General features: G+C 37.7%; 1 protein-coding gene across 1 annotated transcript in view; it reads right to left on the bottom strand.

Annotated features, from left to right (window-relative positions):
- Nucleotides 1-7,255: 7,255 nt before the first annotated feature.
- Nucleotides 7,256-15,269, bottom strand: part of TYR (tyrosinase) — a 108,780-nt gene continuing 100,766 nt past the window's right edge. The window contains exon 5 of the mRNA XM_068978452.1: nt 7,256-7,482. Within this exon, the coding sequence (XP_068834553.1) occupies nt 7,256-7,482 (227 nt within the window). The remainder of the gene's footprint in view (nt 7,483-15,269) is intronic.

Here is a 15,269-nt window from a genome sequence, read left to right as displayed (position 1 = left end):
CTTTTCAACGCACTGTCTAGGTTTGTCATCCCTTTCCTGCCACTAATAAATGTTTGTATTATTCTCCAGACTATGTTAAGGAACATTCTATTATAATCTACACTTTAAAAATGCAAACACCAAGGAATGTAGCAGTAAAATAATTCATACAAGGTCATACAGTTAATGAGACTGAGCCAGGACTCCAATTCATAGGGTTTGACTTCAGATCCCACGCATTTTAAAGGTTTTCCTGTATCTTTAATGTACTGAATATCACAGCCCATGCCATGTTAATCACACATGAACAATTTATCATCTTACCAATTCTTGTTAGTTTTTAGGTCAATATTGTAGGCAGAATAATGCTTTTTCCCATCTCCCCTCAAATGTCCCTACCCTAATCCCCAGAATCTAGGTACATGCTATTAACATAGTAAAAAAAGGCTTTGGGGATATGATTAAAGTGAAGCACCTTGAAATGGAATTTCTAGAAGTACCAGGTTGACCCAAATTATTTTGATTGCTTAAAAGCAGAAAACTTTTCCTTGCTGCAGTCAGTCAGAGAGAGAGAGAAGTGATTACAGAATAAGGATCAAAGTGAGGCAATGCTATCTGTCTTTAAAGAAGGAGGGAGGGGGCCATGTGACGAGGCATGCAGATGGCTTCAGGATGCTGAAAAAGGCAAGGAAATGAGCTATTTCCTTATGTCTCCACAAAGAACACAACCTCACTGCCACTTTGATTTCAGCCCTTTGAAACCTGTGACAGTAGAACCTGCAACTCTGGTCTACTGAATTACAGGATAACAAACCTGTGGCATTTTAAGCCACTGTGTTTGTGGTTATTTACTGCACTAACAATGTTGCTGTTCAATTGCTAAGTCATATCTGAATTTGCAACTTAGGGACTGCAGCCTGCCAGGCTCCTCTGTCCATGGGATTTCTGAGGCAAGAATATTGGAGTTGCCATTTCTTTCTCCAGGGAATCTTCCCGATCCAGGGATCAAACCATGTCTCCTTCATTGGCAAGTGGGTACTTTACCACTGAGCCACCAGGGAACCCCCTGCTGTAGGAATAGAAAGCATATAATCAGCAACAAAGTTCTCTCCAGTATTAGAGAGAGGAGAAATGTTTTCATTCTTTCTGTATTTTCTCTCCCTTTCTCCCACTTTCTCTCCACACATATGTGAACACTCACACAGACACATCTATCTTTATAATTCCTCTGGCAAGAATGTTTTAAAATGACATGATTTGATAAGGAAGAGTGACCAAATTCAGGTGGCGCTAGTGGTAAAGAAGCTTCTTATCAATGCAGGAGACATAAGACACTGGGGTTCGATCCCTGGGTCAGGTTGGGAAGATCCCCTGGAGGAGGGCCTGGCAACCCACTCCAGTATTCCTTCCTGGAGAATTCCATGGGCAGAGGAGTTGGGCAGGCTACAGTCTGTGGGGGTCACAAAGAGTCGGACATGGCTGAAGCAACCTAGCACGCATGACCAAATTCAAGAAAGAATGCAGAACTTTCTCAAAAAGCAGTAAAAACAAGTGGTTCAAACTTGTCTTGGGCTTGGTTTTCAGGTCCTTTCCAGCCTTCTCTACCCTGTCACATGATCTCCTGTCTATTCTAATCATTGACCCTGATTCTGCTTTGATTCAAACTATTTTGATGACCTAGGCTTATTCTTCCAAGTATGGATTCCTGGTTTTGCTGTTTTCATTCCTCTGTGATTCTGAAATGTACACACATATTTCTACCTAGCTAAGATGTACTCATTTCTAAAAATATCTTACCTGAGAACCAATTTACACGCATGTTTCTCCCTACCTTTCTGAAATGGCCTCAGTCTGTATTTTCTTGATTTTAATGAAAGAAAATGCTCATTACATAAATGTTATAATTTGAAAAAGTTTCATGAGAAGAAGCACCAAGTGAAGTGGCAATTATGTCTTCAGTTCCTCTCAGAGAGACTTGCAACAGTTCTTTCTTCTAAGTTCTTCACCTTAGCATTTTCTTCATTCCTTTTGATCTCTTATTTTTAGACTCCATCTGTTTGCATTTTTTGATCAATGCAACCCTTTTCAAAAGCATATGACAATTCATTACAAAAACCATGAAAGTATTCAAATGCTTTGACCCAGAGATTCTACTCCTGGAAAACAAATGAAGTGAAATAAGATGCAAAATGTACCAGGATATTCATTATAGCAATAATTTACAGCTAGATGAAATCTAAATATTCAGGAAAGACAGTTGATAAAATATGGCATGTCAACAAAATTGAATAACAAATAATGAAATTTATAATCATGAAGAACTGGATTCAAATCCCAGATAAATACCTAAACTACTGAACACATATGTAAATAGGGAAGGCAAATCTCCTATTTAAGCCACAATCTCCTCATTTAAAAATATGAATAATACTCTCATACTGAAAACATGAAGATTAGATGAATTAACATATGTTAATATGCTGTGTTTATCACAGTTCTTGGAACATCATAACCACTCACTGCATTAACATCTTAGCTATTCATTTTAAAAGAAGAAATTAGAAGTCATCATAAAAATGATTAAAAAACATACAAGAATTGGCAGATTAACATGAAGTTATAAGAATATTGATATTAAGAAAAGAACTCATGAAGCAATTAGATAAATGTAGGCTATCGAGAGTTTTAATAAGGTTTTGATTTAAAAGAAAATACTTAAAAAGATTCCTTACAATTTTAAATAGCTGAAGGATTTGAAAGCGCTGAAAGCCTCCAGTGGTTGCCAAAGGCAATTTTATATTCATTATATTGTACAAACTGGCAAATGCTTTTGAAAATAAGCAACACAAAGTTAAAAAACTCATACTTTCATTTTAGCAGCTTTCAAAAGGAGTCTAATCAGAAGGCCAGTGGACCTCTGTTTTACTGACATTCCCTCCAAAACAGAAGCTCACAATAGGTGGCCCCAATGAGGCCTTTTTTCATAATGACAAAGAAAACTGTTCCTACAAATCAAAGCCCATATAAACAAGGGAAAGGCTATTTTAAAACATTCACAATCAAAGCCAGGTGTCAGCCCAGCAAGAGACATTGTTGAAATGACTTGTATCCATCACATATTTATTTCTACAGATGGAGAATTCTACATTTGACTTGTTGGAAAGGTTGGGTGCTAAAAATAGTCTGTAAAAAACTAAAGCACAAAGAGAGGAACAAAAAGAGAGGAAGCTGCTTATTTCTTTCTCTGTAACAAAATGTGACTTCTAACGTAGTAATAGAAAAACAGCAGAGCCCCAGATGAAGCGATTTATAAAATCCACACTGTAAAATAATGCCACAGAATATGATGCTGATTAGCATTTCATGAAACTGCCAAGTATCTTAAAATATCAGTTATGTAATTTTGGTATCTTATTGAGAAAACCACGGAGTCAGTGTGGTGGTGGTTTTATCACAGATGTTGTTGCTACTCAAAGTGGATAACCTGAGCCTCTAGAGAAACAAAGTGATAATTCTATGTTGAAGTTCAGTGATAAAAGAGGGAATCGCTTTGTGAGAAGGAAGAGAATGACTTCATACAGATCCTATCAGCAGCAATGAAAATTCCTTGGTAGATTTTGATTCAAGATGCTTTGTAAAAATGATTAAAAATGTCACCTGGACTGAAAATTCCTTTCAAATCAAACTTAGCTAAATAATTATTTCGCATTCTGAGATCAGACTAAAGGCAACCACAATCACTATTCTTGTTTCTTGAGAATTTTCTTCAGACCTCATCAAAATTTATTTTGCCACTCTTTGCTCTGTTTTACTTGTTTCTGTTCTTTCAAATTTTGGTGCTTTAGAAGATTCTTGAGAGTCCCATGGACAGCAAGGGGATCCAACCAGTCCATCCTAAAGGAAATCAGTTCTTAATATTCATTGGAAGGACTGATACTGAAGCTGAAACTCCAATACTTTGGCCACCTGATGTGAACAGCTGACTCACTGGAAAAAACCCTGATGCTGGGGAAGATTGAAGGCAGGAAGAGAAGGGGACGACAGAGAATGAGATGGTTGGATGGCATCACCGACTCAACGGACATGAGTTTGAGCACCTTCCGGAGATGGACAAGGACAGGGGAGCCTGGCATGCTGCAGTTCATGGGGTCACAAAGAGTTGGACACAGATTAGCAACTCAGCAACAAGAACAACAAAATTCCTTACTAAATTGAATCCAGTCCTCAAATGTTATTGCTAATTATTTTAAATCTTGTAGTTCTGGTTTTGTACCAAGAGGAGGACATAAACCGTTAGTATTTGCCCTATAGTTCCACAGACCGTCCTCTGTGTTGATAAACATGCTGCTACCCATCCCTGGCCTGATTTTCTCCTCTGGGTATCAGAAATTAGATAAGCCAGCAAATGATGACTGACAGCTAAAGTGAGTTAGAAGATGAATCTTGCTATATAGACTGAGTTTATTGACTATGCCAAAGCCTTTGACTGTGTGGATCACAAGAAACTGTGGAAAATTCTGAAAGAGATGGGAATACCAGACCACTTGACCTGCCTCTTGAGAAATCTGTCTGCAGGTTAGGAAGCAACAGTCAGAACTGGACATGGAACAACAGACTGGTTCCAAATAGGAAAAGGAGTACGCTAAAGCTGTGTATTGTCACCCTGCTTCTTTAACTTCTATGCAGAGTACATCATGAGAAATGCTGGGCTGGAAGAAACACAAGCTGGAATCAAGATTGCCAGGAGAAATATCAATAGCCTCAGATATGCAGATGACACCACCCTTATGGCAGAAAGTGAAGAGGAACTAAAAAGTCTCTTGATGAAAGTGAAAGCAGAGAGTGAAAAAGTTGGCTTAAAGCTCAACATTCAGAAAATGAAGATTATGGCATCTGGTCCCATCACTTCATGGGAAATTGATGGGGAAACAGTGGAAACAGAGTCAGACTTAATGTTTTTGGGCTGCAAAATCACTGCAGATGGTGACTGCAGCCATGAAATTAAAAGACGCTTACTCCTTGGAAGAAAAGTTATGACCAACCTAGACAGCATATTGAAAAGAAGAGACATTACTTTGGCAACAAAGGTCCGTCTAGTCAAGGCTATGGTTTTTCCTGTGGTCATATATGGATATGAGAGTTGGACTATGAAGAAAGCTGAGCACCGAAGAATTGATGCTTTTGAACTGTGGTGTTGGAGAAGACTCTTGAGAGTCCCTTGGACTGCAAGGAGATCCAACCAGTCCATTCTAAAGGAGACCAGATCTGGGTGTTCATTGGAAGGATTGATGTTGTAGCTGAAACTCCAATACTTTGGCCACCTGATGTGAAGAGTTGACTCACTGGAAAAGACCCTGATGCTGGGTAGAATTGGGGGCAGGAGGAGAAGTGGAAAACAGAGGATGAGATGGCTGGATGGCATCACCGACTCGATGGATGTGAGTCTGAGTGAACTCCGGGAGTTGATGATGGACAGAGAGGCCTGGCGTGCTGCAATTCATGGGGTCACAAAGAGTCGGACACGACTGAGCAACTGAGCTGAATTGAATCTCTGAGAACTGATGGCATTACTTCAATAATTGTACATTTGTTCTAGATGAAAATTAGCCAAAATCATTTGAGCAATATATATAGCAAGATGATTTTTACTTTTCTCTGAATTTCTAAGTGCATTCATAAACAGTCTAACACTACATGGCATGCCTTATAGGAATTGTAGGATATTTTAATTGAAAGGTACCATACAGGTCAATGGATCCTCTCTTAAACACCATTCCAGAGATGTAGAGGGTTAGGTGTCAGACTGAGGTGGATTTCTGGAGCTTGGATTGGATAATTCTGTTTTAAAAGCATGGCCATCTCAAGAGAGAGTGAAAAGACAATGTTTAGGGATAAGGCTGGAAGTATAAGTCAAGCAGTCAAATGGAGATACATACGTAAAAATGCTGAGCAATTAAATGGAAACTAGACATAAGGGAACTAAAAGAGACTAGGAATTCAAGCACAGAGTTGGCGAGTCTGGATGAGATGGTGGAAGAAGAAACTTGGTGAAACGCACTGAAATACTGTGGCAGAGTCAGAGGGTCTTTTCCTAGAGTATGTTTGGCCTCATTTCTGAATGGGGAGTTGTTATAAGCCCTGAGCCAGTGTAAATAAGTATAACTGTAGACTCAGTACTTAAATTCTATTTCTAGAATTCAAGTCAAATTTGTCATCCAACCTCTATGTGAAGAACTCTAGTGGCAAACACTTATTATTTTCCAAAAATGTCCATTTTGGTTTTGGAAAACTGAATATTGGACAGTTTTTCCTTTTATTATACCCAAATGGGTCCCCGATAACTTCCACCCACTAGTCTTTTATGCTGTACATATCAATAGAAGGAATGGAATATCAATTGGATTATTTTTAGAAATTCAACTGGACCAAAAATTCAAGAAGCAAGATTATCTGGATATCTTAATTTAGGGTCTTAATTGCCAGGAAAAATAGAAATAAGTTATTTTACTAAAACTACAGACAGGCTAATATTCATGTAATTGTTTTCTACTAAAAAATGTTTCACAGCATTTTAAACATTCTCTAATAAAATAAAGTCCTTTTTAGAAGATATTTTTAAAGTGCTATAAGATGATTATCTTTATTTCGTGAGGACATCTTGAGACAGGTACTTAGCTTGATTCTTTGCAGGAGAAGGTCCTTGATGTCAGTGACCCTCAAATGTACAGTCAAAATTATGGCAGGAAAGATCTGAAGACTATTTTCTACTTGAAGTCCATAACATATTTTGGAGCAAGAATGTAAAATATAAGGGGAATGTTATGCTTTCTTAAGATAATTGGAATGTATTTATCAAGCTCAAAGGAGTCAATTAGTGTAAATTTGTTGCTATTTTATTAAAATCAAAGAAAGGTGATAATAAAAGAGACAAGTCATTCCACAATCAAGAGGAAAAGAATCACAATAGTTCCCATATTTTACAAGAGCACTTTCATTCAGATACAACTAGCAGTTACTTATTATCAAATGGTATCCTTTCCATGGAAATCTGAGCTTGAGAAGGACTCTTCAGGGAATGATCAACTCCAGCAAAGCAAGCACAGGTGGCTTCTACCTGAGTAGGAGGAGGGGTATATTTTGTATTGATAACAGTTCTGATAAGGGGCTTCAGAGACACATGCCAGGGATTTCCGCTGGGACATCCCCTGGGGACTTCAACATCATTTAAGTTATAGCGAGGTCAGGTTTTTTGCCCCAACTCTATTGCCTAAACCTTTCATAAATGGCTCTGATACAACACATTGTGGTAATCCTCTTTTTCCATGAGCAGGGGCTGCTTTTCTTCTGGAAGCTGGTTTCTCTTTCGACGACATAACAGGCTAGTAAGTCCTCCCAGCACAGCAGTAAGGACAGACCCAACCACAGCTGCCCCAGTGAGCCACGGCCAGATTCGACGTGCTTGTTCTAAGTAGGGCTTAATGTAATCTTGAAAAATGTCCGGTTCTGAAATAGAAAAACATCCCAATGTTTTTACTATCATCATCATCACCATCATACTTGCTCCATACTTTGGAGTCAGAGGCTTAAGTCTGAATGCCAGCTCTGCTACTTACTAGCTATAAGAGCTTGGGAAAGTTACACCTAATACCCCAAGGCTTCAGTGTCTTCAACAGGAAAATAGGAAAACAATACCACCTTATTTGGATGTTTCAAACTTCATAGATAGTATCTGATCTGTAAATTGTATAGTGACTGCTCCCTGCCAGCTACTCTAACTCCTCTAGCTATTTATTGTTATTTGACTCCATATTTCTAAATAATAGGCAAATACTACTATCTCTTAATTTCTCAAGTTTATCTCTGGAGTTTGTCATGCATAAGCAATAATTTTAGCTCGCTCATAACTTCCCTTTTCTTCATCTTTTCAATATAATAACATCATGATTTGGGGCCAAATCATGGACTTTCATTATTTATAGTATTTAAATTTGATTCACAATTGAACCTAATAGTATTCTATGATTACATTATGATTACATTTTCTTTCTCACATCATTTTCCTCTTGGAGTTAATGATTTATTATATATACTATATATATATATATATTTGCTTGATTTTAAAGGAACCATCACTATTTACAAGACACTCTAAAATGTCCATTTTGTGATACAAAGGAAAGAAGAGAGTATATCTTGGGCTGACCTTGCAAAAAAGTATGACTTTATGTGACTCAAGTCTTAAGCAAAAGTAATGCATGTAACTTTGGGGTTGTTCCCTTAAAAAGAAAAAGAATGCCTTCTCTTTTTCCCTCTTCTTCCAACTAATGCAAATAGCATGTTGGTGAGCCAATACAGGTCATGCGATCAAGGGTACACCCTAGGTCTTATAGAACTACAAGAAAGCAGCAGCTCTGGTCCCTGAAATTATGGAGCATGTATTTGACTATATACCAAGACTGCTATTTGAGCAATAAATAAACTAACTTATCTAGGCCATGGATATTTGAGCCTATATCTGCTCCCCAACCTTACCTTTCCACTGATGTGGGCACTGTAACAGCTTTTTTTATAACCTATTTTGATGGCTACAATTGATTAGTTCTGAGTGAATCTCTGACTCAAGATGGGCCAATCAGAATTGGCCATTACTCAGAATTCATTGTGCAGAATTGAGTCCAGTGACTCAGGAGCCGGTAATAGTCTTAGCGCTAGAGAAGGGGTGGGGAGGGGAAAATGAGAAAGGGAAAGAGAGAGAAGATGAATCTTTAGACTGCTTGTTTCCTGGTGCCTACTGTTCCTCAGTCTCAGCTACATTTTTGTCTTTTTTACATTTCTAGTGTTTATTCCTTCCTTGGGTTTTGTAAACCAATAAATTATCTTTTTATGTAATCTTGTTTCTATGGAGTTTCTGACATTTGCACTTCAAAAAGTCCTAATTATTTTTAAAGGTTAATTAGATTCCTGCAATAATAAAAGATGGAGTAAGTACCTTAAGATACTCTGAAATTACAGTTATATGAAAGCTACGTTATCATAAAAAAATTACATCAACCAAATAAAAAGAAAATGAGTATTTTTTTAAATAAAATAACTAGGAAAGAATGGGTAGCAACCTGTTGTGAATGTAAAATGAGATTCTCAGTGTTCACCATAAAGTCAAGAACTCAGAACAATTAAAACAAGAGAATTTGTTAAAAATTAATTTTATATTTCAATCTTCATTCAAAGGAGAAAAAAGTGGCATTTCCCTGACTTAAGTGGGACGACAGAGCTCAGACCCTGTCTGTTTCCCCTGTTACTTTCTGAGTTCCTGTCTTTCCCACTGCCTTTTGCCAGCTTTCACTAAGATACTTCTAACATTCTTAGGCTCCATTAAGCATAATTTGAAAAATATAGCCAATTACTGTTTCTCTTCATCATGAAGGGGCAATAAGCTGCAAAGAATTAACATTATAAAATAAATAGTAATAACAAAAGTTATAACTTTGGATTAATATTAATTTAAACCAAAAGCTAACAGAACTAAAATAAATTTTAAAATGTGAAAAATATTTTCATCAAGCATAAAACTTAGTTTTAATACATTTAAAAATCATATTGAAAATGAGACTACAAATGCTTAGCTTGCATTGCTATTAATCACTTCAATATATCATGCATTTTGACTGTGACAAAAGGCAGATACATAGAGGTTACATAATAATTATGATTTTCTTTATTGCTTGCTGCTCAGCTCAAATGCTTTCAAAATTTTCAAATACTATTTCTTTATTTGTCCTTCTGCGTTCCAGCTTATTTTATTATTTCTCTACTTTGGTTCATTTCAAGCAGTTTTAAATTTTACTGTCACCAGTGGACTATCTTCTTTGAAACAACCTGTATTTCTTAATGACTTCAATCTAAACTTTTGACTTTTCCTTCTCAGTTATTTGTTTTTCAGCCTCTATAGTGCTCCTTTGAATTATTTCTTAATATAAAAAGTTTTCTATTATTTTTACCTACTTAAAATTTCATTTTTCTTGTTACATATTCTCTATAGAATAATCATATTGTTTTCTATTTGTTTGGTGCTCTGTCATTTCCAAAGCATGTTCACATGCCCATTTATCTATACAAGAAATGCATGAGGTAGTTAGGAATCATTATCCTAATTTAATGAATTCCTAGTCTGCAACTTAGAAAATTTGCCTGTAATATTTAAACTCTTTAATGCATATGTAAACTTAGGTATGATGCTTTTCACAGCAAAAGTAATTTATACCTCTTACTTATTATTCTTATTCTATACTGTTCATGGGGTTCTCAAGGCAAGAATACTGAAGTGGTTCACCATTCCCTTCTCCTGTGGACCACATTCTGTCAGACCTCTCCACCATGTCCTGGCCATCTTGGGTGGCTCTGCATGACATGCCTTAGTTTCATTGAGTTATACAAGGCTGTGGTCCATGCAGTCAAAGCAAAAACACCCAGCTGTGGATGTGACTGATGAGAGAAGCAAGGTCTGATGCTGTAAAGAGCAATATTGCATAGGAACCTGGAATGTTAGGTCCATGAATCAAGGCAAATTGGAAGTGGTCAAACAAGAGATGGCAAGAGTGAACTTCAACATTCTAGGAATCAGCGAACTAAAATGGACTGGAATGGATGAATTGAACTCAGATGACCATTACATCTACTACTGTGAGCAGGAATCCCTTGGAAGAAATGGAGTCATACTCAACAAAAGAGTCTGAAATGCAGTACTTGGATGCAATCTCAAAAACGACAGAATGATCTCTGTTTGTTTCCAAGGCAAGCCATTCAATATCATGTTAATTCAAGCCTATGCCCCAACCAGTAACGCTGAAGAAGCTGAAGTTGAACGGTTCTATGAAGACCTACAAGACCTTCTAGAATTAATACACAAAAAAGATGTCCTTTTCATTATAGAGGACTGGAATGCAAAAGTAGGAAGTCAAGAAATGCCTTAAGTAACAGGCAAATTTGGCCTTGGAGTACATAATGAAGTAGGCAAAGGCTAATACAGTTTTGCCAAGAGAACACACTGATCATAGCAAATACCCTCTTCCAACAACACAAGAGAAGACTCTAAACAGGGACATCACCAGATGGCCAACATCGAAATCAGATTGATTATATTCTTTGCAGCAAAGATGGAGAAGCTCTATCAGTCAGCAAAAACAAGACTTCAGATTGTGACTCATGAACATCTTATTGCCAAATTCAGACTTAAATTGAAGAAAGTGGGGAAAACCACCAGACCATTCAGGTATGACCTAAAACAAATCCCTTATGATTATACACGGGAAGTGAGAAATAGGTTTAAGGAACTAGATCTGATAGACAGAGTGCCTGCTGAATTATGGACAGAGGTTTGCGACATTGTACAGGAGACAGGGATCAAGACAATCCCCAAGAAAAAGAAATTCAAGAAAGCAAAATGGCTATTGGAAGAGGCCTTACAAATAGCTGTGAACAGAAGAGAAGTGAAAAGCAAAGGAGAAAAGGAAAGATATATCCATTTGAAAGCGGAGTTATAGAGAATAGCAAGGAGAGATAAGAAAGCCTTCCTCAGGGATCAATGCAAAGAAACAGAGAAAAACAATAGAATGGGAAAGACTAGAGATTTCTTCAAGAAAATTAGGGATACCAAGGGAATATTTCATGCAAAGATGGGCTCAATAAAGGACAGAAATGGTATGGACCTAACAGAAGCAGAAGATATGTAGAAGAGGTGAAAAGAATACACAGAAGAACTGTATAAAAAAGATCTTAAGATCTTTATGACCCAGATAATCACGTTGGTGTGCTCACTCACCTAGAGCCAGACATCCTGCAATGTGAAGTCAAGTGGGCCTTAAGAAGCATCACTATGAACAAAGCAAGTGGAGGTGAGGGAATTCCAGTTGAGCTCTTTTAAATCCTAAAAGATGATGCTGTGAAAGTGCTGCACTCAATATGCCAGCAAATGTGGAAAACTCAGCAGTGCCCACAGGACTGGAAAAGGTCAGTTTTCATTCCAAATCCAAAGAAAGGCAATGCCAAAGAATGCTCAAACTACCACACAATTGCACTCATCTCATACGCTAGTAAAGTAATGCTCAAAGTTCTCCAGGCCAGGCTTCAAAAATTCGTGAATTTCCAGATGTTAAAGCTGATTTTAGACAAGGCAGAGGAACCAGAGATCAAATTGCCAACATCCGCTGGATCATTGAAAAAGCAAGAGAGTTCCAGGAAAACATCTATTTCTGCTTTATTGACTATGCCAAAGCCTTTGACTGTGTGAATCATAATAAACTGTGTAAAATTCTGAAAGAGATGGGAATACCAGACCACCTGACTTGACTCTTGAGAAACCTGTATGCAGGTCAGGAAGAAACAGTTAGAACTGGGCATGGAAAATCAGGCCGGTTCCAAATAGGAAAAGGAGTAGTACATCAAGGCTGTATACTGTCATTATGCTTATTTAATTTATATGCAGAATACATCATGAGAATCGCTGGGCTGGATGAAGCACAAGCTGGAATCAAGATTGCTGGGAGAAATATCAATAACCTCAGATATGCAAATGACACCACCCTTATGGCAGAAAGTGAAGAAGAACTAAAGAGCATCTTGATGAAAGTGAAAGAGGAGAGTGAAAAAGTTGGCTTAAAACTCAACACTCAGAAAACTAAGATCATGGCCTCCAGTCCCATCACTTCATGGCAAACAGATGGGGAAGCAGTGGAGACAGTGACTGACTTTATTTTTTGGGCTGCAAAATCACTGCAGATGGTGACTGCAGCCATGAAATTAAAAGACACTTACTCCTTGAAAGAAAAGTTATGACCAACCTAGACAGCAGAAGCATTACTTTGACAGCAAAGGTCCATAGTCAAGGCTATGGTTTTTCCAGTAGTTATATATGGATGTGAGAGTTGGACTATAAAGAAAGCTGAGTGCCAAAGAATTGATGCTTTTGAACTGTGGTGTTGGAGAAGACTCTTGAGAGTCCCTTTGTCTGCAAGTAGATCCAACCTATCCATCCTAAAGGAGATCAGTCCTTGGTGTTCACTGGAAGGACTGATGTTGAAGCCAAAACTCCAATACTTTGGCCACCTGTGTGAAGAGCTGACTCATCTGAAAAGACCCTGATGCAGGGAAAGACTGAGGGCAGGAGGAGAAGGGGACGACAGAGGATGAGATTGTTGGATGGCATCACCGACTCAATGGACATGAGTTTGGGTAAACTCCAGGAGTTGGTGATGGACAGGGAGGCCTGCCATGCTGCAGTTCATTTGGGTCACAAAGAGTCAGACACGACTGAGCGACTGAACTGAACTGAACTGAATTCTCATTCCAAAGTAGTTCCATCAATATTTCAAATGAATCAGCTTGCAAGAAAAGTTTATCTTTTTCAAACTTGTTTTGGTCACTGATTTTGTTCAATTTTCTCTTCTGGATTCCCAGATTGTTTCCTTCTATGCTCCTTAGTGACACTTGGCACAATTATCTATGTGTTATAGTTAGTTATATATGTGTCTTACTTTTTAAACTTGATCACAGACTCTTGATAGCATGTAGTGTATCTTTTACTTATCTTTCATTCTTCTTTTCATTTATTTATTCATTTACTGAGACACAATATATGCCACATGGTTGTTCACACATGTGAAAGGATCAGAGCCCCTAGCCTGAGGGAAACAACAACTGGAAGAGGAGACTGGCAAGTAAACAATTTGTTTTAAGAACAATGCTGTTCTAATGAAAGTATGTAAAAGATATAACGGGATCATAGGGAAAAGACCTCCTCTATCTGTTTGGGGAGTCAGAGAAGCATCCCAGGAGACTATCCCTCTGAGTAGAAAAATGAATTAGGACTTGAATGTAGGATGCTGATAGCAAGCCAACCCTGGCAGAAGGAACAGGATACACCTTTGCATACACATAGGCAAACATAAGTGAACAAATCCATGAACAGAACCCTCATCAAATCCTGTATGCAGAATGAAATATTCCAATTACTGTGCATGCCTCCTCCTCTCATTTTTAAAAATAATTTATTCATTTTAATTGGAGGTTAATTACTTTACAATATTGTGGTGGTTTTTGTCATACATTGATATGCATCAGCCATGGGTGTATATGTGTTCCCCATCCTGAACCCCCCTCCCACCTCCCTCCCCATCCCATCCCTCAGGGTTGTCCCAGTACACTGGTTTTGAGTGCCCTGTTTCATGCATTGAACTTGGACTGATGATCTATTTCACATGTGGTAATATACATGTTTCAATGCTATTCTCTCAAGTCATCCTACTTTGGCCTTCGCCCACAGAGTCCAAAAAAAAATGTGTCTCTATTGCTGTCTCATGTATTGAGTCGTCAGTACCATCTTTCTAAATTCCATATATATGCATTTATATATTGTATTAGTGTTTTTCTTTCTGACTTACTTCACTCTGTATAATAGGCTCAAGTTTCATCCACCTTATTAGCACTGATTCAAATGTGTTCTTTTTAATAGCTGAGTAATATGCCATTGTGTATATGTACCACAGCTTTCTTATCCATTCATCTGCCAATGGACATCTAGGGTTGTCCATGTCCTAGCTATTGCAAACAGTGCAATAAAACAATCCCATTCACCATTGTTATGAAATAAATAAAATCCTTAGGAATAAAAAGTGACAGTGAAGTTGCTCAGTTGTGTCCCACTCTTTGGGACCCCCATGGACTGTAGCCTACCAGGTTTCTCCATCCATGGGATTTTCCAGGCAAGAGTACTGGAGTGGGTTGCCATTTCCTTCTCCAGGAGATCTTCCCAACCCAGGGATTGAACTCTGGTCTCCTGCATTGTAGGCAGATGCTTTACCAGTTTAGCCATTTATCCTTAGGAATAAATCTACCTAAAAAAAAAAAAAAAAGGACCTATGTATAGAAAACTATAAAACACTGATGAAAGAAATTAAAGATGACACAAATAGATGGAGAAATATACCATGTTCATGGATCAGAAGAATCAATATAGTGAAAATGAGTATACTACACAAAGCAATCTATAGATTCAATGCAATCTCTATCAAGCTACCAATGGTATTTTTCACAGAACTAGAACAAATAATTTCACAATTTGTATGGAAATACAAAAAAACCTCAAATAGCCAAAGCATCTTGAGAAAGAAAAATGGAACTGGAGGAATCAACCTGCCTGACTTCAGACTATATCACAAAGCTACAGTCATCAAGTATGGATGTGAGAGTTGGACTGTGAAGAAAGTTGAGTGCCAAAGAATTGATGCTTTTTGAAC

The sequence above is a fragment of the Capricornis sumatraensis genome, chromosome 8 (assembly GCF_032405125.1).
Source record: "Capricornis sumatraensis isolate serow.1 chromosome 8, serow.2, whole genome shotgun sequence".
NCBI classification, from domain to species: domain Eukaryota; kingdom Metazoa; phylum Chordata; class Mammalia; order Artiodactyla; family Bovidae; genus Capricornis; species Capricornis sumatraensis.
The sequence above is the reverse complement of the archived record's forward strand: the minus strand, read 5'-3'. Positions and strand labels throughout refer to the sequence as shown.